Source organism: Rhinoraja longicauda, chromosome 35 (genome assembly GCF_053455715.1).
Source record: "Rhinoraja longicauda isolate Sanriku21f chromosome 35, sRhiLon1.1, whole genome shotgun sequence".
NCBI classification, from domain to species: Eukaryota; Metazoa; Chordata; class Chondrichthyes; order Rajiformes; family Arhynchobatidae; genus Rhinoraja; species Rhinoraja longicauda.
In genome coordinates, this window is record NC_135987.1 from 18,674,565 (window position 1) to 18,697,226 (window position 22,662).

Genomic DNA, 22,662 nt, shown 5'->3' on the forward strand with positions numbered 1-22,662 from the left:
TCCAACTCATATAAAGCCCAGAAATGCTGCAGATACTCTACTAGCTTGGAGAGAGCAGCAGTCATCTGGGAAAAGTGAGAAAACAAACATGTTTAAGCCTGCAGATGGAGGATGAGGAGAACAAAGGGAATGTCTGTGATACGAAGGAGATCAAGTGAGTGCAGGTGGCATTACCTTCTGCCCTGCAGAGGGTGGTGAGAGTTTGTTCATCATAGCTGACCTATGTAGTGGAGGCGCAAATTGAGGGGGAATGGATCTCCACCACAATCTGCGGCATTGATGCGATGCGTTCTCAGTCCCCTTCCACACACTCATGAATGTACCACCACATTCAGCTTTAATTCCATCTACAGATTTTCACACAGCATCACTGTGGTGGGCCAAGTCCCGAATGATGACGAGACAGAGTACGGGAAGCAGATAGATAACTTAGTGGCGTGGTGTCAGGACAGTAGCCTCTTCCTCAATGTCAGCAAGATGAAGGAGCTACTGATTGACTTCAGAAAGCATGGTGGAGTACCTGGTCCAATTAGCATCAATGATGTGGAAGTGGAAATGGTTGAGAACTTCAAGTTTGTTGGAGTTAATATTAGCCATGATCTGTCATGGATCAACCACAGTGGTGTGACAGCAAAGAAGGCACACCAACAAACTCTACTTTCTGAGAAGACTGAGGAAATTTGGCATGTGACTCCAACAAACTTCGACAGATGCACCATAGAAAGCATACTCAGGTTGCATCGTAGCTTGATTTGGGAACAGTTCTGCCCAAGACCTCAAGAGATCGCAGTGAGTTATAGATGTGGCCCAGACCATCACACAGACCAGACTTTCCACCATTGACTCCATCTACACTTCACGCTGCTTCAGAAAAGCAGCCAACATAATGAAACACTTGTCCCACCCTGGTCATTCCTACTTCATCCTGCTCCCATCCGGCAGAAGGTTCAAAAGCTAGAAAGCGTGCACCACCAGACTCGGAAATAGCTTTTTCCCCTCTGTCATCAGGCTTCTGAATGGTCCTTCACAAGCTGGGTACTGTCTGATTCACCTCTACTCCCTGGTAGACATTGGAGTTTGTCTCTGGAACTTGCACTAAACTGCTGAGATGATCCATCACAGTTTTTTTTTAGATTCCACGCCACTTTCTTCAGCCAGTTTGATTGACCTCACTCACATGCACTTATGTGTCTTTATTCGGTGATAGATGGAACAGACAAGTAGACGGAGTTAGGAATCGGCTCAGCTCTGAACTCATTAAATGTCAGAACAGGCCAGAGGGATACACTGCCTCCTCAAATCTTCCTATGAGACTCCTGTGCTATCTTAAGAGGCATTCATCAGTGTAAGTGGATTAATGTCTTAAAATGTCAAACGAAGGATTATCAAATTAAGGTTTTAAGGATTGCAGAATGGATTTCCCTGTAATATTGCAGTGGTAATTTTGAGACATTTGTTCTTGAGTGGACATGCATTCCACTGGGATCTTAATGAGAATTATGTTGGGTGGATTATCAAACGGAGTAGGTGTATCAAGCAATTCAGACTTCAGTGTTGAGGCAGTGGATAGCTCCATGTATATATATTAAACTGGCTGTGAAGAATCGGAACACAGTGCACTGGATTCCAGTTTTGAAAAGATAAACACACAAAATGCTGGAGTAACTCGGTGGGACAGGCAGCATCTCTGGAGAGAAGGGATGGGTGATGTTTCGGGTCGAGACGCTCAGTTGCTGTGCAGTGAACAGCGTTGAATTTGAAGAGTTGAGGGGAAGTAGGCACACATGATGGTATCAAACGTCAAGCTGCTTAAAGTAAATGAACAATATTGATGATTTAACTTGGTCTTTGTGGCAAGGAATCCACTATAAAGGAGTTACGTTCTTAAAGTTCAACCTTAAAGTCTGGTTGGCAAACTCTTCACATCAAAAGTGCCAAGTATATGGATTGGCCATAAACCTGCCATTGATTTTTAGCCTACATTAAGGGGTTATTTGCAGGAGCCAGTTCACCCACTCGCACTTCCTTGGCATGTGGGAGTAAATCCAAGTGCGCTGGCAAACCCATGCTATAAATGAACAACCACCTTCTTCATTCATGCTGTGACTAGAGCAGGAGTTAGGTGACAAATGCCTAGTGCAGAAAAAAAGTATAATACCTTCAGGAACAGCTTCTTCCCCTCTGTTATCAGGCTTCTGAACGGTCCTTCCTAAAGTTAGGGTACTGACCGATTCCCCTCTACCCCATTTTGGACTTTGTCTCTGGAACTATATTCTGCACTCTGTATCTTCCCCTTTGTTTGTATCTAACTTGAGTTTAACTTTATTGCATTTATGTAGAGTATATCTGATTTTGGTTTGTATTTAGTTTCGTTGAGGGATATAGTGTGGAAACAGACCCTTTGGGCCCACCGAGTCCGCGCCGACCAAAAATCACCCATACTGTTTTGATCTGACTGGATAGCATGCAAAAACGCAGCTTTTCACTGTACCTCAGAACACGTGACAATAATAAACATAAACCCAAACCCTTGAAATGGGTTGTGAATTCCCTATCCCAGATTTGATAATCTAAGTTGTATCTGCGTGTAACAATTAATAATGTAGGAGTGTGACTTTAAACAAGCTAAAGTACATTTTGGCACGATACCAGCTGTCTGTTCTCTTGACAGCATTCAAGGCACAGGTCCAGAATCGCATTGTAGAGTAATCAGCAGAAGATTGATCGGGTACAGCAGCTGAAAATCTCATCTCACAACTGACAGACGGTTTTGGGAAAATACATGACTGGGTTTAGATTCCAAGGCAGAAATAAACGTAATTTTTGTACGGGCGAGGGGAAAAGCTGGTGAATGGAAATGGCCAAATCTGTAAAGAAATGAAAGAGATTACTACATAACACCATCTGAACCATAGTTGGACCAGTTTTTAAAATTGCTCAGAGCTAACTGGGCAATATGGTCCCACTAAGTTTTCAATATGGTCCCACCATAATTGGATCAGTTTTTAAAACTGCTCAGAGCTAACTGGGCAATATGGTCCCACTAAGTTTTCTGTGTAGCTGCAACACTATGTTCTATACTTTGAAGAAGGGTCCCGACATGAAAAGCCACCTATCCATTTTCTCCAGAGATGCTGCCTAACCCGCTGAGTTACTCCAGCATTTTTATTACATTATGCTCTATGTTTCCTTTCTCTTTACACTGCCTGTTGCATTTGTGTATTGTTTTGATTGTAATCACATATGGATGTTTTTACCGGGATAGCACTCAAAACAATATTTTTCACTGTAGAGAAGGAATAGGTGACGTTTCGGGTCTTGACCCAAAACGTCACCCATTCCTTCTCTACAGAGATGCTGAGTTACTTCAACATTTTGTGTCTACCCTCGGTGTAAACCAGCATTAGCAGTGCCTTCCTACACATTTTTCGCTGGATCTTGGTATGTGTGACAATTATACACCATTACCAATACCAGTGGTCATTGCTTTCCTATCAAACAGGAACAGCCATGAAATATTTTGCTAGAATTCCATGCTGGGATTATTCCTGCGTGTATATTTCCAGTCTTCTGTTTTATGCACTGAATGCAAAACTCCAGCAAATGATAAGCTCACTAACATGCTGGCCTATACCTGCAAAGAGTAAATTAAAATGGAGAGCAGGTGAAGGTGGCATGGTTCCCTTCCACTTCACCCTCCTCTCACCACCAGCAGGTTACCACAACAAAACACCCAGTAACATCCACATTTGTTCCCATCGTGTCCACTGGAGTAATGCATCCAAAATTATAGTGCAGAGCCTTTAGAGAAGTTCCTTGATTCTGATGATTTAGTCATACAGCATGGAAACAGGCCCTTTGGCCCAACTTGTCCACACCGACCAACATGTCCAATCTACACGAATCCCATCTGCCAGTATTTGACCCATATCCCTCTAAACCTCTCCAATACATGAATCTATCCAAATGTATTTTAAAAGTTGTTATAGTACCTTAAGTGTTGTTATAGTCCCATATCTTTTGGATAGGTACAGTACCAGAGTATTCAAGATAAACATGTATTGCCTCAGAGATATTAAATGCCTATATTATTTTCCTTGTGCTGCTCCCAGTACTATAGTGTAATAGACTGAAATGAATGGCCAGTGGGAAATAGATGGTCAGTATGGTTTAGTTTAGTCTATTATTGGCACGTATACATAGGTTCAGTGAAAAGCTTTTGTTTGTGTGGCGTCGTTTGTGAGCATCGTAGATAGGAGTTTCAGTGAGGTGGTCACCACTGGGTGCAGGCTGCAGCTGGGAGATCAACAGCACAGGTAGAGGGAGTAGGCAGACAGTGCAGGGTTTCCCTGTGACCATGCCTTCTTTGGAGACTGCTGGATGGATGACCAAGTCACTGAAGTGTCAGTGGGGGAGCAGGTTGGAACCAATGACCATCATTCTACTAGTTCTGTCGTCAAGTTGGAAAGAGTACGAGGATGTGGCCAGGCCTCGAAGGTCTGGGCTATAGAGAGAGGTTGAGCAGGCTTGGACTCCACAGGCATGGAGCACAGAAGGATGAGAGGTGATCTAATAGAGGTGTGTAAATTCATGAGAGGAATAGATCGGGTAGAGTCTCGACGATAGAAGGGGAATTGAGAACCAGAGGACATAGGTTTAAGGTTAAATGGGAAGGATTTAATAGGAATCTGAGGGGTAACTCTTTCACACAAAGAGTGATGGGTGTATGGAACGAGCTACCAGAAGATGTAGTTGAGGCAGGGGCTATTGGAACGTTTAAGAAACAATTAGACATGTACATGGATAGGACATGTTTAGAGGGATGTGGGATAAACACAGGCAGGTGGGACTAGTGTAATGGGACATGTTGGGCGGTGTGAGCAATTTGGGCCGAAGGGCCTATTTCCAAGCTCTATGACTCTTATTAGTTTTTAAATAGTAATGGAGAGAAATAGGACATGTCCTACATTGGGGCAAGGACAATTTTGGAGGCGTTAGGCGGGAAGTTGTAGAAACTGTTTGCAAGTAAATGGGCGTCTAGCAAGTGGGAGGCTTTATAAAGGGCAGCAGCAAGAGTTCAAGGATAATGCTGCATTAATCTATGACTCTTGATTGGCACAATCTTGGCAAGAGGTAACGTTTATGAAAAGAAAAGGGATATATCAGTAAACGGTATGCCAGATATTATTGTAGCCTTGATGTTATGGGTTTATTTGTATATCAGCATTGAATGTCAATGTCAGTTCCATGCATTGATGTGACATTTGTGACATTTACCAGGCAATCCATTGCTTTGAAGAATAGTCAGGAACAGTTGAAACTCTTAGAGTCACAGTCATTCAATGTGGAAACAAGCCCTTGGGTCCAATCTGCCCCACCAACTGCACTAGACACACCTGCCTGCATTTGGCCCATATCCCACTAAACCTATCCCATCCATGTACCTGTCCAAATGTGTAGGAATGAACTGCAGATGTTGGTTGAAACACTGAAGATAGACACACAATGCTGGAGTAACTCAACGGGTCAAGCAGCATCTCTAGAGGAAAGGTATAGATGGCATTTTGGGTCGAGACCTTTCTTCGGACTGAAAGTCAGAGGAGTGGGGAAACTAGAAGTATAACAAGGTACAAAGAACAAATGAATGAAAGGTATGAAAAAGAACAAATACAAAGCCAGCAATGATCAAGGAAAGGTAGAGCCCACAATGGTCCGTTGTTGGCTATGCGGAAGATGATAACGAGTGATACCAGTGGAAAAGGTAATAACGAGGAAACGGTGAAACTAAGCAGGACGACAAATGTTTTTTAAACATTGTGATAGCACCCGTCTCAACTACCTCCTCTGGCAGCTCGGTCCATACATCTACCACCCTCTTGATGTTTTATCTTTCATTGTCCTACAAACTCTCGCTGGAATTTAGAAGATTGAGGGAGGATCTTATAGAAACTTACAAAATTCTTAAGGGGTTGGACAGGCTAGATGCAGGAAGATTGTTCCCGATGTTGGGGAAGTCCAGAACAAGGGGTCACAGTTTTAGGATAAGGGGGAAGTCTTTTAGGACCGAGATGAGAAAGTTTTTTTTCACACAGAGAGTGGTAAATCTGTGGAATTCTCTGCCACAGAAGATAGTTGAGGCCAGTTCATTGGCTCGATTTAGGAGGGAGTTAGATGTGGCCCTTGTGGCTAAAGGGATCAGGGGGTATGAAGGCAGGTACGGGATACTGAGTTGGATGATCAGCCATGATCATATTGAATGGCGGTGCAGGCTCAAAGGGCCGAATGGCCTACTCCTGCACCTATTTTCTATGTTTCTATGTTTCTAAACTCCCTCTTTGTGTAAGGACCAGGCATCAGGGTCGGCTCTTGAGGTATATTTGCAGATTTCAACAGTAATTGTTTTCATTTTGAGCCATTTTACCTTCCCTGCACCTCCATTTGTCATTTCAATAAAAGCAAAATATGCCATGCATAAATCGGACATTGACTTAAAATTAAATTTTAAAGGAAGCCAATTTAACAATTATTCCTTGATATATTTAAGAATAAGAATGATAAGATGTGATTACAGCTGAAAATGGGTCACAAGAGAAAAGCATTGAATTTGCAGTCTGTGAATAACTTGATTTTAAAATACTAAAATGTATAGATCTGCATAGATTGTCTTGGACTTCCCCCTTAGCCCAACGTCTGCCTCATGCACAAGATATCTGCGTTCATTGTAGACTCCCCAATAATTACTTTGGAGAAAGATTTATTCACAATCGGAGATTGACAGATTCTTGATTAATACGGGTGTCAGGGGTTATGGGGAGAAGGCAGGAGAATGGGATTGAGAGGGAAAGATAGATCAGCCATGATTGAATGGCGGAGTAGACTCGATGGGCCGAATGGCCTAATTCTGCTCATATATCATGAACAATCTTTCAAATTATACCTGTTAATGTGAAAAATAACATGGAAAATGCCGGAAATACTTAGCAGGTTAGGTAGCTTTTGCGGAGAGAGAAAAATGGTTAATGTTTCAGGTCAGGACTGGTTGCCTGTCAATGCCAAATTGATTTGTCTTAATTTTAGAGGCTTCCTCATTTGAATCTCTCACTTGACCTGATGTTAAGTTCAGCTTTGCAGTTGAACCTTGCTTTTAAAGCAGTAATTTTTGAAACTAGCCCAATAACAGTGAAGAGTTGATGTGCACCAAATATACAAAAAGCTGGAGTAACTCAGCGGGTCAGACAGCATCTCTAGAGAAAATGAATAGGTGACATTTCAGATCGAGCCTGAAGAAGGATCTCACCCGAAACGTCACCTATACCTTTTATCCTTTTATCCAGAGATTCTGTCTGACCCGCTGAGTTACTCCAGCTTTTTGTGTTTATCTTCGGTTTAAACCAGCATCAGCAGTTCGTTCCTACACCTATTGTTTATAGTTTTGTGCGGGAATTGCAATAGAATTATGAAGCATAGTAATCTTCAGCCATTCAAAAAAGATGGTGTCATACAACACAGAAACAGGCCCTACAGCCTACCATGGCCATGCCAACCATCAAGCATCTGTCAATATTCATCCTACTTACCAGCACTCCGTGCAAGCAAACAAGGTTGATGGCGGAGTTGGTAGGTGGATCTTCAAGGATTGGGTTTGGGTGCAGGGTAGGACAGGGGAAGACAGAGATTTAGGTGCACGGAGGCAGAGAGGAAAGCTCTTCAGCGGGTAGTCCATAGAGCTCAGAGGACCATCGGAACACAGCTACCAGCCTTGGAGGGCATCTACAACACACGATGCCTCAGAAAAACCACTAGCATCCACAAAGACTCTTCACACCCCTGCAACAGTCTGTTCGAACTTCTACCATCGGGCAGACGATACAAGGCCTTCTACGCCCGCACCTCCAGACTCAGGAACAGCTTCATCTCTAGGGCCATAGCTGCTATGAACCGGTCCTGCTGAGCCGGATGGTCACATCGCACAGTGATCCGGCACAGATCTACTTGCACTTTATTCTGTTTTAAAACTGTTACAATTTGTTTCATTGAGTTGTTTTAAATTAATACTGACTAGCTGATTAATTTATTGCATCGTATGGGAGGCGCATTCCCAATCTCGTTGTACCCCTTGTACAATGACAATAAAGATATATTGTATTGTATTGTATTGTATTGTAAAATACGAGGAGGTGTGAGAAAAAAATTGTTCTTGCATGGAGAGTGTTTGTTCTTAACTGAATATTATGCTGGTATCTAACACTGACCATGATTTGTGATGGTACGTGTCAGGACGGTACATGGGCACCTTTGAAAATGTAAAATCAAAGACAGACACCAAATGCTGGAGTAATTCAGCGGGACCTCTGGAGAGAAGGAATGGGTGACGTTTCGGGTCGAGACCCTTCTTCAGACTGATGTCAGGGGAAAGGGCGGTACATAGATAAGGAAGCGTATAGACAAGGAAGCGTAAGGTGTGAAAACAGGACAAAGGGAATGGAGATCAAGGAAAATGTGGAATAGATCATTGTTAGTTGGGAGAAGGTAACAACAACGCAAACAGATAAAATGTAGTCGGAGACAGGAAAGACTGGTCGGAGAACTGGGAAGGGGGAGGGGATGGAGGTAGAGGGAAAGCAAGGGTTACGTGAAGTTCATGTTCATACCGCTGGGGTGTAAGCTGCCCAAGCAAAATATGAAAATGTAAAGATCATCATTAGTTTTTCAACCATGTTACACGTATGTATATTCATTGTGCATACCGGCACCATTTTGTCTACAAGGAAGCACTGGGATTGTCATAAAAGACCACCTTTCCACAAATGTTCTTCGGGGAAGGAATCTACCATCCAGAGCTGATCTGGCTGATGTGTGAATCGAAAGCATCCAATATGGTTAACTCTTAACTGCCCGCTGAAATGGCCCAGCAAGTTCCCTGTCAGAGATGGATCATGAATGCCACCTTGCCAGTGATTCTCCCATTCTGTGAAAAACTACCTGAAAATTGATCTTTATACAATATGATTCGATACCATAGAACTTTATTTATCCCAGGAGGGAAATTGACCTGCCAACAGTCATAAAAACACAAAATACATGAAGCATGAAATTAAAGTGACGAGCGACTTAGTCATAGAGCCATACAATGTGGAAACAGGTCCTTCGGCCCAACTCGCCCACTCCAACCAACATGCCCCATCTACACTAATCCTACCTGCCTGCATTTGGCCTATATCTTTTGGCAAACATTTCAGCTAAGAACAGAAGATAGACCATCAGCAGAATTTGCTTAGAAGGTCAGCAGTGGAAGATTCATTGTGAGCAGCGCCAAGCATCATCAGGCTTGATGGCAGATGCTCACACTGTCCCTGGAGATGGTCACTCACTGCATGATTACCCCGCTGAAAGGATAGAAGCACAGTCAGCGCTTCATGGAACCCATTTTGCCTCTAGCATCTTATGTGCCTTTTAAAGGCAAGAATTGATGCCATGAATGTATTGGTGTTTCTGCTTCCCTTACCTGTTCTGCTGTGCCTGATGGCGTCACTAGAGACTGCAGATGCTGGAATCTTGAGCGAAATAAAATACTGGAGGCCTTCAGCAGGTCAGACAGCATCTGTGGAGGGAAACCAACAGCCAGCATTCCAAGTCAGGATCCCTCTCAGACTGCAGAGCAGGCAGCATTCTGAAGAAATGTCCCGACCCAAAACATTGTCTATCCATTCCTTGCACGGATGCCGTCTGACCCTCTGAGTTCCTTCAGCAGTTTTTGTTTTGCTTACACTCTTATTTGATTAGTGTGAGAATGATTTGTTTAATTAGTGTGTTTTATTTTGCCTATACTGTGGTAAAATCATAATGGCATGGAAGGAGGTCATTTGACCCCTTGAAGCCATATTGGGTCACTGCAGCACAATCCAGTCTATTATTTCCCACTCTCAGGAGAGAGAGCCCTGCTTCTTTATCTCCCTCAAGCACTGATGGATTTCCTTTGAAATCTTCGATAGTCTCCATTCCCGCCACTCTCCTAGGTTGCCATTCCCAAGCTATCACCACTCACTGCCCAAAGAAAGACTTTCACATCTCCCCAGCAATGTGAGAGATTCACATCTCCCAAGCAATGTGATAGATGATCACTTCATTGGCCATGCCCAAGTCCCACAGCTGATCCTGATCCAACTTATACTTAGAGGGCCAACCGGGTGCAGTCAGAGTGGGTGAGGACAATCCTTGAAACAACCAGTGAATGGAGTAAGATTCCCATCGATTGCCAGTGACTGAGGCAGGGACTCATCGTCTCCCGCGCACCAGAACTCCAACGACGTACAGGTTTGCAGGTTAATTGGCTTGGTATAAATATAAATTGTCACAGAGGTAGAGTTGCTGCCTCACAGAGCCAGAGACCGTGGTTCAGTCCTGTCCACGGTTGCTGTCTGCACGGAGTTTGTACGTTCTCCCCATGACCTGCGTGCGGTCTGCTCCTGGATCTTCTATTTCCCCCCACACTCCAAAGACGGACAGGTTTGTAGGTTAATTGGCTTCGGTAAAATTGTAAATTGTCCCTTGTGTGTGTAGGATAGTGTTAGTGTGTGGGGATCGTTTGTCGGTGCTGACCCGGTGGGCCGAACGGCCTGTATCTCTAAACTAAACTAAACTAAAACTCTGTGAGCGATTAGCTTCCACATATCACCATGATTAATTACAGATTCAGCAATAAACCGCAAAATAAGCAGCGTCTGATGTTTAATGATTGCCCCTTCCACTTCTAAACCTGAAGCTTCTTGATTCATGTCCCTGCTTTCACGGACGATGGAGAGTCAGGACTGATAGAAGTGGAAAGCTTGCGTTTTTGCATCAGGAAATATTGCACTCTTGTGCAAACTGTAACATACTGACCTCTCGCCAGTGATCCCGCAGTAAACCTTGGGCAATCTCAGGAAGTCACTGCCACAGAGCAGTGTCTGAGGCTTGACCATCTTCGACCATCATTGCTTCAATCATCCTCAGGTCAGAAGATTGGATGTTCACTTGTTGCACAGTTTTCATTTATGTACAACAGTTCAATAGTTGAGTGGTTCTTTATTATCACGTGTACCAAGGTACCATGGAATTATTTTTTCGCATATAGATTCGTAAGATTATTGCCACACATAGGTACCATCCCCCATTAAGTACAGAATGTATGGAAACAGCCCACTGAGACCATATACAAAGGTTTTTGCACCATTTTCAAAGTCCAAGCTGCAGTTGGCCACCAAGGCCCACACTACTCCCGAGCACTGAGTGTGGCTGTGGGAATGGCACTGGGGATGACAGTGGGAAGTGAGTTCTTGTCCCATTTATATGAGGGATTCCTGCACGAGAAATATTCCTGCCCCATGGTGGTGGCGCAGCGGTAGAGTTGTTGCCTTGCAGCGTTTGCTGTGCCAGAGACCCGGGTGCGATCCCGACTGCGGGTTCTGTCTGTACAGAGTTTGTACGTTCTCCCCGTGTCAGCGTGGGTTTTTTCCGAGATCTTCAGTTTCCTCCCACACTCCAAAGACGTACAGGTATGTCAGTAAATTGGCTTGGGAGAATGTAAATTGTCCCTAGTGTGTGTAGGATGGTGTTAATGTGTGGGGATCGTTTGTCGGTATGGACTCGATGGGCCAAAGGGCCTGCTTCTCTCAACTAAAACGAAACTAAATATCTGGAACTGGGGATTGGGCATGGACCGGTAGTGAAGGGAGCTTCAGTGGCAAGTTGGACAAGAGGCATTAGTCCCTGGTGCACTAATGCAGTTTTAATTTGTAAACAGTCAATAAGTCTGAACCTTAGGAGTTAGTCTTATATTTCACCTTCTACACCACACTTCCAGTCTGAAGAAAGGTCCCGACCCGAAACATTGCCTATTGAATGGATAGGCACCTCCACAGGAGCTGCCTGGCTCGCTAAGTTCCTCAAGTACTTTGTGTTTTACTCAAGATTCCAGCTGAGAAGGTTGTTGGCTGCAACCTTCCCCCCATTGACGAACTGTACACTGCAAGGGCCAGGAAGCAAGCGGGCAAGATCATCTCTGACCCCTCTCACCCTGGCCACAAACTCTCCAAAGCACTTCCCTCTGGAAGGCGACTCCGGACTGTCAAAGCAGCCACAGCCAGACATCAAAACAGCTTTTTTCCACGAGTGATAGTTCTACCCAATAACAAAAGTCTGTAGTCTTTTTTTTGCTCTGGTTTATTTTCACCCTCATGTTTAGACCGTAATGTTGTATCCTTATTGTTTTGATGTCGTTATGCTTTATTCTTAATTGTTAACTGTATGTTTGTGTTGTCATTTGTGAGCGGAGCACACAAATTGAGCACACATTCCTTGTATATGCATACTTGGCCAATAAAATTATTCATAAACTTATTCATTCATTCATTCATCTCCTGTTTCTTATGTCTACACATCACTTCTTATTTAGATCAAATATTAATGTTGAGGAGTATGGCACTATCTGAGCTCTAGGTTCCATGACACGAAGACACATGGTTTTGTTCTACTGTGCAGTTTTACAAAGGTTAATAGAAATAACATTATATTTCATTGTGCTCTGGATGACTGGGATTGAACCAATACTCATGAATTAATGGCTTGTTAAAAGATATAACATTTTAAGATAATTGAGCATTGAATTAGTTTAGTTCAGGGATACAGGGTGGAAACAGGCCCTTCGGCCCACTGAGTCCATACCGACCAGCGATCACCCGTACACTAGTTCTAGCCAACACACTTGGGATAATTTACAGGAACCAATTAACCTACAAATCTGCATGTCTTTGGAATGTGGGAGGAAACCGGAGCACCTGGGAAATCCCATGCTGTCACAGGGAGAACGAACCAACTCCGTACAGACAGCACCTGTAGTCAGGACCGAACCCAGGTCCAAGGCAGCAACTGGACTGCTGCACCACTGTGCCGCCCCTAATGTTTCACTGAATTTGATTCATCCAGGAAAACCCGAGGTATTTACTTTCCTTACCAACGTTATTGCTGCACTGGCAGAATGCTGAGCAGTACACCTCATACTGAATGGACAGAGTGGCCTGCAGTTTAATTCACCAGCGTGACAATATTGTTTATTTCTTCTCTAGTTCTCTTGATGCCAAACCCCTCTTGTTGGTTATCGCTCCAAAATTGAAGGAAATCTCTGGCAGACGTGATTCTGTAATACTCTAAAACCATTAAAACACTGATTATGGTCACTTACATAATGCGATGTTTAATTATGTTTTAATTACCTATCTTCGTCAACTCAGTTAAGTAAGGGAAAATGAAAGGGCCTATTTTTTATTTTAAAGTACATTATTTTCTAAAGATTTGAATGCATTGCTCAAATATAGGGAAACAGTCATGTTTTATGATGAATCAGATTTGCCCTTTTATCCTTGACGAGACGGCTTTGATCTTTGTACAATTAGAGCACGATGTTCTGGTCATATCTCCACCTCACTGTAACACAATAGCTGTGATCAGCAGCTGAGCTGAGATCAGACGAGACAGGACAAGGGGAGCTGGGGAATCTGAGGCTGCAGATTATGCTGATTCAGTCCTTGACTAATGGTGTTCTTGTATCTCCTTGAGTATATAAACCTGCATACTGCAGTCAAAACAAATTGAGTGGTGCAGTTTGGAAATTAACATGCTAGCTATTTGTAGTTTAGATGGACAACATGCGAATTAGCAGGTTCAGGCCATTCGGCCCCTCAAGTCTGCTCTGTCATTCAATGAGATCACGACTGATCTGATAGTACCATATTCCCACCTATATCTGGTAACCTTCTGTCTCTTTAGGATTTACCTGCCCATGTCATAGTCATAGAGCACCAGAAACATGCTCCTCCATCCACTCTACCCATGTCGACCACAGTCCCCCACCTGTGCTAGACCCATTGGCCATGTTTGGCCCATATCCCTCTAAACATTTCTTTCCCGTCCACATCTTCAAAAATATTCAGAGGTTATGCTTTTGTCACTCTTTGAGGGAAAGAGTTCATGGTCCTTTCAAAGAAAAAGATATCCACCTCTGTCTCTGTCTCCAATATTTTTAAGCAATGAACCTTAATTTTAGACTCTCCCAAAAGTGGAAATGTCCTCTCCAACCTGACAGGACCGATCAGGATCATATGTATTTCAAGCAAGTGACTCCAATGCTTCTGAACTCCACCAGATGCAAGCCTAGCATGTGTGTTAATGCTGTGTGTGAAGTATAGCAATCTAGCATTAATGACTGTCTCTTCCCCTTTCTCAATAGGAACAAGTCGTTCCTGTTTTCTGCAGTTTACGCTGCATTGATCTTTGCCGGGCAGTATTACATGAGAGAGAGAAGTAAGTTTGAGCTGCGAAAACCATTAGTCTTGTGGTCTCTGAGCCTCGCTTTATTCAGGTGAGTGACTGATGTTTTTGTGGCATTTTCCGATCGCTTGTTCACCTGCCCCTGGATTGTGATGTGTGAACGTTTGAACTCTTTTTCCATTGAACTTCCAACCTCGGAAATTCAGAGGGAAATGAGGATGTTGAGGCAAAATCAAATGTGAAATTAGAGAGACCCGGGAGTTCATTTCTTTGCTGTTTTCTTGACTCCCTAATTATGCTTTAAAAACTCTTTGAAAGATTGAACTTCATTAACACTGGTTGATTTTCTCACTCCTGTCAGTGCTTAGACTTGCAGCTGCAAACATTTCAGCCAGCACTTAAAGATACAAGCACACAATATCACCGACATTCTTCATTCACACTTCCACATGGATTGTTGGGGTTAGAACGGGGAATCGTTTATTTATAGTTTAGTTTAGAGATACACCGTGGAAACAGGTCCTTCGTCCCAACGAGTCTGCACCGACCAGCGCTCCCCACACATTAATACTACCCTACACACACTCGGGACAATTTACAATATATCCAAGCCAATTAACCTACAAACCTGAACATCTTTGGAGTGTGGGAGGAAACCGGAGCTCCTGGGTCACGGGGAGAACATATAAACTCTGTACAGACAGCACCCGTAGTCAGGATCGAACCTAGGTCTCTGGCAGTGAAAGGCAGCAACTCTACCACTGCACCACCGTGCCACCCTTTAATGGATGAATAATGGATCTGTTTCTGGTGGGCCTGATATAATGAGCAAGTATATAATGCTGATGCTTTATAAGGCTGACGCTTTATGTGGTGAGGCCACATTTGGAATATTGTGAGCGGTTTTAGGCCCCACATCTGAGAAAGGATGTGCTGGCATTGGAGAGGCTCCAGAGGAGGTTTATGAGAATGATCCAGGGGATGAGTGGGTTAATGTATGAGGAGCGTTTAATGGCTCTGGGCCTGTACTTGCTGGAGTTTAGAAGGATGAGGGGGAGATCTCACTGAAAACTGCAGAACTGTGTGTGAGTGGGCGGATGCATGGCAGATGCAGTTTAATGTGGATAAGTGTGAGGTTATCCACTTTGGTGGTAAGAATAGGAAGGCAGATTATTATCTGAATGGTGTCAAGTTAGGAAAAGGGGACGTACAATGTGATCTGGGTGTCCTAGTGCATCAGTCACTGAAAGGAAGCATGCAGGTACAGCAGGCAGTGAAGAAAGCCAATGGAATGTTGGCCTTCATAACAAGAGGAGTTGAGTATAGGAGCAAAGAGGTCCTTCTGCAGTTGTACAGGGCCCTAGTGAGACCGCACCTGGAGTACTGTGTGCAGTTTTGGTCTCCAAATTTGAGGAAGGATATTCTTGCTATTGAGGGCGTGCAGCTTAGGTTTACTAGGTTAATTCCCGGAATGGCGGGACTGTCATATGTTGAAAGACTGGAGCGACTAGGCTTGTTTCCACTGGAATTTAGAAGGATGAGAGGGGATCTTATCGAAACGTATAAGATTATTAAGAGGTTGGACAAATTAGAGGCAGGAAACATGTTCCCAATGTTGGGGGAGTCCAGAACCAGGAGCCACAGTTTAAGAATAAGGGGTAAGCCATTTAGAACAGAGATGAGGAAAAACTTTTTCAGTCAGAGAGTTGTGAATCTATGGAATTCTCTGCCTCAGAAGGCAGTGGAGGCCAATTCTCTGAATACATTCAAGAGAGAGCTAGATAGAGCTCTTAAGGATAGCGGAGTCAGGGGGTATGGGGAGAAAGCAGGAACGGGGTACTGATTGAGAATGATCAGCCATGATCACATTGAATGGCAGTGCTGGCTCGAAGGGCCGAATGGCCTACTCCTGCACCTATTGTCTATTGTCTATAATAATGAAAGGCCTAGATAGCGTGGATGTGGAAAGGATGATTCCAGTAATGGGAGAGTGTAGACACTTACTTTTGAGTTTTATGTGTTATCAAAAGTTACTCCTTCTGTGAGTGAACAGTGCTTGTCATTATTTAGGCCACCTAGGTTGAAAATGGTGCTGGAGACAAAATTTGGACTGCACTATTGTTGACATCTGGGTGATCTGGAGGATGGAGAAACCACACCAACATTATGGAGTGGGAGTAATGTACCAAGAGGTTTGTGTGGAATTGGTCAACTCCCAACACTCGATAAGTCAACATTGCACAAATAAGTATCTATTCTAACTTGGGCAGCAGCAAGATCAGGAAATGTCCCATGGGATGAGAAGTTGGGATTCAACTCTTGAGCAAAGTGTGGGGAGATCACCTAAGAGTTTTGCTGAGAGATGTGATTGCATTTCATGAAACCAGTTCATTCTAATAATTTCTGCGATGGAACTAGCAATTTTCAGGATGAGAGATATTCTATGTGTGGTCCAGTAACTGTTGAAAAGGTTGACACTTGTAATAAATATGCTATAAATTAATAAAATAACTCAAAAATGTCTCAAGGGAAGTTATGGATAGGTGTTAAACACAAACCTTGGAGAAAAGTATTATCTGTAACACATTGGCATACAGCATTGGAGAACTAACACAGAGCGCCAATGTTTCATTAAATCTCCTACGTGATAACAGAATAGTTCATCAAATCTTGCAGGAAAATAACACTCTCTTGGGTCTCAGGTAACATGCGAACATGAAGTTAACAATTCAGTCTGACATTTGAACTGGGCATTAAATTATTAGTGTGTGGGCATTCTCAAGTGATTGTTTCTGCTTCACAATGGATGATAATCACAAACTAATTATACGCCGGACTAGTTTCACATTCCACTTCATTTGTCTGCCTTTATAAATATTGCACAAACACACGCAGTTTGCTCTACACTAGCCCTTGATTAGCTTCAAGGAATTATCATAGCTGGATTGTCGTACGGAATTGATATGATAAAAAATAGATAATTTCACCAAAAATAAACTTAACAACTAAGCAAATGAAAGCACTTGGGAATGTACTACAGGGAGAGCAGTGGAATAAGATTCAGTTTCAGCACTCAAATGAGAATTGAATAAACACTTGAGAGACACTGGTGCAACGGTAGAGTTGCTGCCTTACAGCGCCAGAGACCCGGGTTCCATCCCGACTACAGGTGCTTGTCTGTAGTTTGTATGTTCTTCCCGTGACCGGCATGGGTTTTCTGACGGGAGCCCTAGTTTCCTCCCGCATTCCAAAGATTTGCAGAATTGTGGGCTAATTGGCTTGGTATAATTGTAAATTGTCCCCAGTGTGTGCAGGATAGTGTTAGTGTGCGGGGATTGCTGGTGGACTCGATGGGGCGAAGGGCCTGTTTCTGTGCTGTATCTCTAAACTAAACTCGGCAGGGCTGTGTAGAGAAAATGGGAGCGGTTGACTAGCTGGGATGCTCTTGTATAGAGCCAGCATGGCTTCAAGGGGTCAAATGGCCTCCCTCTGTGCAGCACCAATTCCATTTTTTCATGAAGACTGCATGCTTCAGTTGCAATGGATGAGAAACAAGTTACAGAACGTGTTACATTTGCAAGAGGTTGCATCTATGTCAGCACTTGAGAGATTCTGCAAATGCTGGCCTGTTATAAAAATAAGCCAAAGGTGAACATTTTCAACAGCAGGCAGCAACATATAAACTGATATTTTCAAGAGAGGGCGGAAATGGTATTTGTTGGTTCAGGATTTACCTTTCTCTTGTTCTGAAGGATATAAGCAACAGAGCTCGATTTTATTGACAGCAATATTGTTGTTTTACTATTACCAACATTTTAATTAGCATTTTCTCTCTGGCCAATCCCCAATGTAATGTGAATCCCTATTCAAACACCAGACCTTGTAAAATCTAATTACACTTTGACAGAATGCATTTGTGAGATTAACCTTTCACCACCTAAAGCTGACATGAACAAACGTTGGCTCAAAGCATCTACAACACATTCAGACACTGCAAAAGAGAACACTTTCAATTTATGGACCTTGTGGTAAATTATCCTACAATATCCAGTTTTATGTCAAAAAGAAACATGTAATATGGTAGACACAAAATGCTGGAGTATCTCACGCGACAGGCAGCATCTCTGGATAGAAGGAATGGGTGACGTTTCGGGTCGAGACCCTTCTTCTCAACCCGAAGCATCACTCGTTCCTTCTCTCCAGAGATGCTGCCTGTCGCGCTGAGATACTCCAGCATTTTGTGTCTATCTTCGGTTTAAACCAGCATCTGCAGTTCTTTCCTACACAGGTAATATGGTTCCTGCTAAATAAAAATAACAGCAGAACGGCTGATGCTGGGAAACTGGGAAAAAAACCCAGAAAATGCTGCAAATACTCAGCAGGTCAGGCAGTATCTGTGAAGAGAAGTAAACATTTCAGTGCTTTAGTTGAACTGGTCTGTTAAATAAATACCACCACAGTTGCAGATCCTAATAGAAACATAGAAGCATAGAAAATATGTGCAGGAGTAGGCCATTCGGCCCTTCGAGCCTGCACCGCCATTCAATATGATCATGGCTGATCATCCAACTCAGTATCCCGTACCTGCCTTCTCTCCATACCCCCTGATCCCTTTAGCCACAAGGGCCACATCTAACTCCCTCTTAAATATAGCCAATGAACTGGCCTCAACTACCTTCTGTGGCAGAGAATTCCACAGATTCACCACTCTGTGTGAAAAAAAACTTTCTCATCTCGGTCCTAAAAGACTTCCCCCTTATCCTTAAACTGTGACCCCTTGTTCTGGACTTCCCCAACATCGGGAACAATCTTCCTCCATCTAGCCTGTCCAACCCCTTAAGAATTTTGTAAGTTTCTATAAGATCCCCCTCAATCTTATAAATTCCAGCGAGTATAAGCCGAGTCTATCCAGTCTCTCTTCATATGAAAGTCCTGCCATCCCAGGAATCAATCTGGTGAACCTTCTCTGTACTTCCTCTATGGCAAGAATGTCTTTAATGATTGGAAGAGCGTTCTTGATTAGTATGGGTGTCAGTTATGGGGAGAAGGCAGGAGAATGTGGTTGAGAGGGTAAAATAGATCAGCCATGATCAAAGGCCAGAGCAGACTCGTTGGGCTGAATGTCCTATTTCTGCTTTAATGTCTTACGAACATAATTAAATTGCAATAGAAAAGATTTGGATTTGGATGGATGGAGCGTTTGTGATTTGTTTTCTCTGCATGTTAATGCAGCTGTTCCACAAAGATTTTTAGGTTAAGATGCTGCGATCCTAAATATAGTATAGAAATCCCAGTAGCAGGCCACCTGACACTTTTGTTCCTGTAGCCACACGGAAAGCAACAGAATATTAGTCTGTCCTGATGTAATTCAGGGTGACAATGTCTAGAATGATAAACACATAGTGACAGACACACTTTGACTTACAAGTGCCAGCTAGAGTCACAGAGTCGAACAGCATGATGGCATGTATCCACATCCACCATCAAGCTCCCCTGTACCTTGTATGAGGCCATAGCCTCAGAATTAAAGGACGTTCCTTGAGGAAAGAGATGAGGAGGGATTTCTTTAGTCAGAGGGTGGTGAATCTGTGGAATTCATTGCCACAGAAGACTGTGGAGGCCAACTCAATGGATGTTTTTAAGGCAGAGAAGGATAAATTCTTGATTGGGGTTGAGAGGAAAAGATAGATCAGCCATGAGTGAATGGCAGAGTAGACTTGATGGGCTGAATGGCCTAGTTCTGCTCCTATCATTTATGAATTTATACTAATCCTACACCAATCCCATTTTTATTTTTCCCCACATACCTGTCAGATTCTCCTATATCTTATCACTCGCCCGCATTCCAGAGGCTCACTAGAGGATGTTCATCATGTCTCGAGACTCTTACCAATCTCCACAGATGCAATGTAGAAAGCATCTTGTCCAGATGCACCACAGTTTGGCATGACTGCTCCTTTGCCCAGGACCACAAAAATTGCATGGGTTTTCTCTGGGTGCTCCGGTTTCCTCCCACACTCCAAAGACGTACAGGTTTGTAGGCTAATTGGCTTGGTAAAATTGTAAATTGTCCCTAGTTTGTAGTGAAAGTGTTAGATCGCTGGTTGGCGCCGACTCGGTGGGCCGAAGAGCCTGTTTCTGTACTGCATCCCTAAACATAACTATAAACTAAATTGCAGCCCCGTCTATCATGCAATCTCCACCCCCTTCCCCCTCCCCATCCATTTACACTTCACTCTGCCTTGGGAAAGTAGCCAACACAATCAAGGACCGCTCACACCACGGTCATTCTTTTAAGTTAGTTCAGCTTTATTTATCATTGTCGTGTGCACAGAGGTACAGTGAAAAGCTTTTGTTTGTGTGCTATCCGGTCAAAGAAAAGATGACACATGATTCAAATCAAGCCTTCCACAGTGCACAGACAAAAGATAAAGGGTACAAAAGTTCTACAAAGATACCACATTGAAATCCGATTAAGTCCAATTGAAGATAGTGCAAAGGTCTCCAATGAGGTAGATGGGAGGTCAGGACCACACTCGAGCTGATTCTCCTCACTTCTCTTGACTGCAGAAGGTACAAAACGTCTGAAATCACGCAGTACCAAATTTAAGAATAGTTTCCTTCCCACTGTTATTAGATTATTACTAATGGACTACTCATATGCTTAGGCTGATTTGTCGATCTCCCAATCTACCCCATTTCAGCCCTTGCACTTTTTTTTGTATCAGACTGTTGACTGGACCATTCGTATGCTAAGGATATATTCCCGATCTCCCAATCTACCTAGTTGCTTACCTTGCACTTTTTTATATGCTCCTTCTGTGTGTCATACAATATTCTGCACTCTGTTCCCTTTCTTATTTTGTGAGATTCATTCCTCTTAAACATGAATTTTGTATCTGCTTTCACCACAACCCCTGGCAGTGTGCTTTCAAGAGGACATTGAGCATTGTATCTTTCCCTTTGTCTTCATGATAATCTCTTCCCAGGACAGAGCTTGGCTGAGATTGTCTCTTTTGGGGATCTGATAACATGCACGTGAGACATGCTGAGTTACTCCAGCATTTTGTGAATAAATACCTTCGATTCGTACCAGCATCTGCAGTTATTTTCTTATACTATATATTGAACCACTGAATGTAATCAGAGCCTGAAGGCTGGGGGATATTGGTTTGGTATTAGATGCTGACGTTGGTTTCTTTTCCCACCCATGGATTTGAAAAGACTTTTGCAGGGACAATGCTAATGGTATCTTTTCAGTGCTTAGAGGTCCCTATTGCAGATAGACTAGGTCTCAGGAGGACAGGGATTACTGTAGCCCAGCAGTTCATGACCTCTCCACCGTTTGATCATTAACTACAGTTTTTCCTCGATCATCATATCATATCATCATATATCTACAGCCGGAAACAGGCCTTTTCGGCCCTCCAAGTCCGTGCCGCCCAGTGATCCCCGTACATTAACACTATCCTACACAAGTTACTTATTGATGTCTGCCTTTACAGACATCAAGTGTTGGTAAATAGGACAGCATGGACAAGTTTTGGTGTGATGTGACTTTATTTGTAACATTTTCTGTTTCTCTTTAAGAGTTTCAGCATCATCTTGTTAAATTGTCCTTCGTTAAATGTAAATTGTCCCCAGTGTGTGTAGGATAGTGTTAATGTGCAGGGATTGATGGTCGGTACAGACTCAGTGGGCTGAAGGGCCTGTTTCCACGCTGTATCTCTAAGTTAACTAAACTAAACTAAATCAGCATCATTTTGTGTTTGCATTCCATCTTAGTTGCGATTTTCAGTTTATGTGCCTTTGCCATATTTGATTTTTAAAAAGTCTTTGCAAAACCTGTAGATATAAAGTTCAACAAAATCCCTGTTTCAGAGCAAATTAATGCTCGAGCTTTAACAAGTTAAATAAGCCACTTCATCAGGCCGGGACTCAGACATTTGCAAATGTATTTTGCTCCCTCTGTTTATAATTCCTCTTGAGTGACTGCTTGAAGCCCTTTTGGATAATGACTCCTTTCACAGGCAGTGTACCCATAAATGCAGACCCGAGACTGCAATCAACCAAGGCCCTCGAGCTGTCGTTTATATGGATTGTGCAAATTCATTCATGTTGAAGCTTGCATCTGGGCTGACCGTAGTGTTAGGTCAAGAGAATTATTCACAGCTTGATGTTCCGTGAACGTCATGAGGAAGTGGATTGATCCCAACATGGCGGGTCAGGGACGACACATTGGCGCAGCGGTAGAGCTACTGCCTTACAGCACCAGAGACCTGAGTTCGATTCTGACTACGGGTGCTGTCTGTACGGAGTTTGTATGTTCTCCCCGTGACCTCGTGGGTTTTCTCCGGG

The 22,662-nt window shown here is 43.3% G+C and overlaps 1 protein-coding gene across 2 annotated transcripts in view; it reads left to right on the top strand.

Annotated features, from left to right (window-relative positions):
• The window catches only part of LOC144609907 (very long chain fatty acid elongase 6-like), a 58,373-nt gene that overhangs the window by 22,520 nt on the left and 13,191 nt on the right, over positions 1–22,662 (top strand). For both annotated transcript variants that reach the window (XM_078428305.1, XM_078428306.1), the window contains one exon: positions 14,264–14,395. In XM_078428305.1, the coding sequence (XP_078284431.1) occupies positions 14,264–14,395 (132 nt within the window). The remainder of the gene's footprint in view (positions 1–14,263; positions 14,396–22,662) is intronic.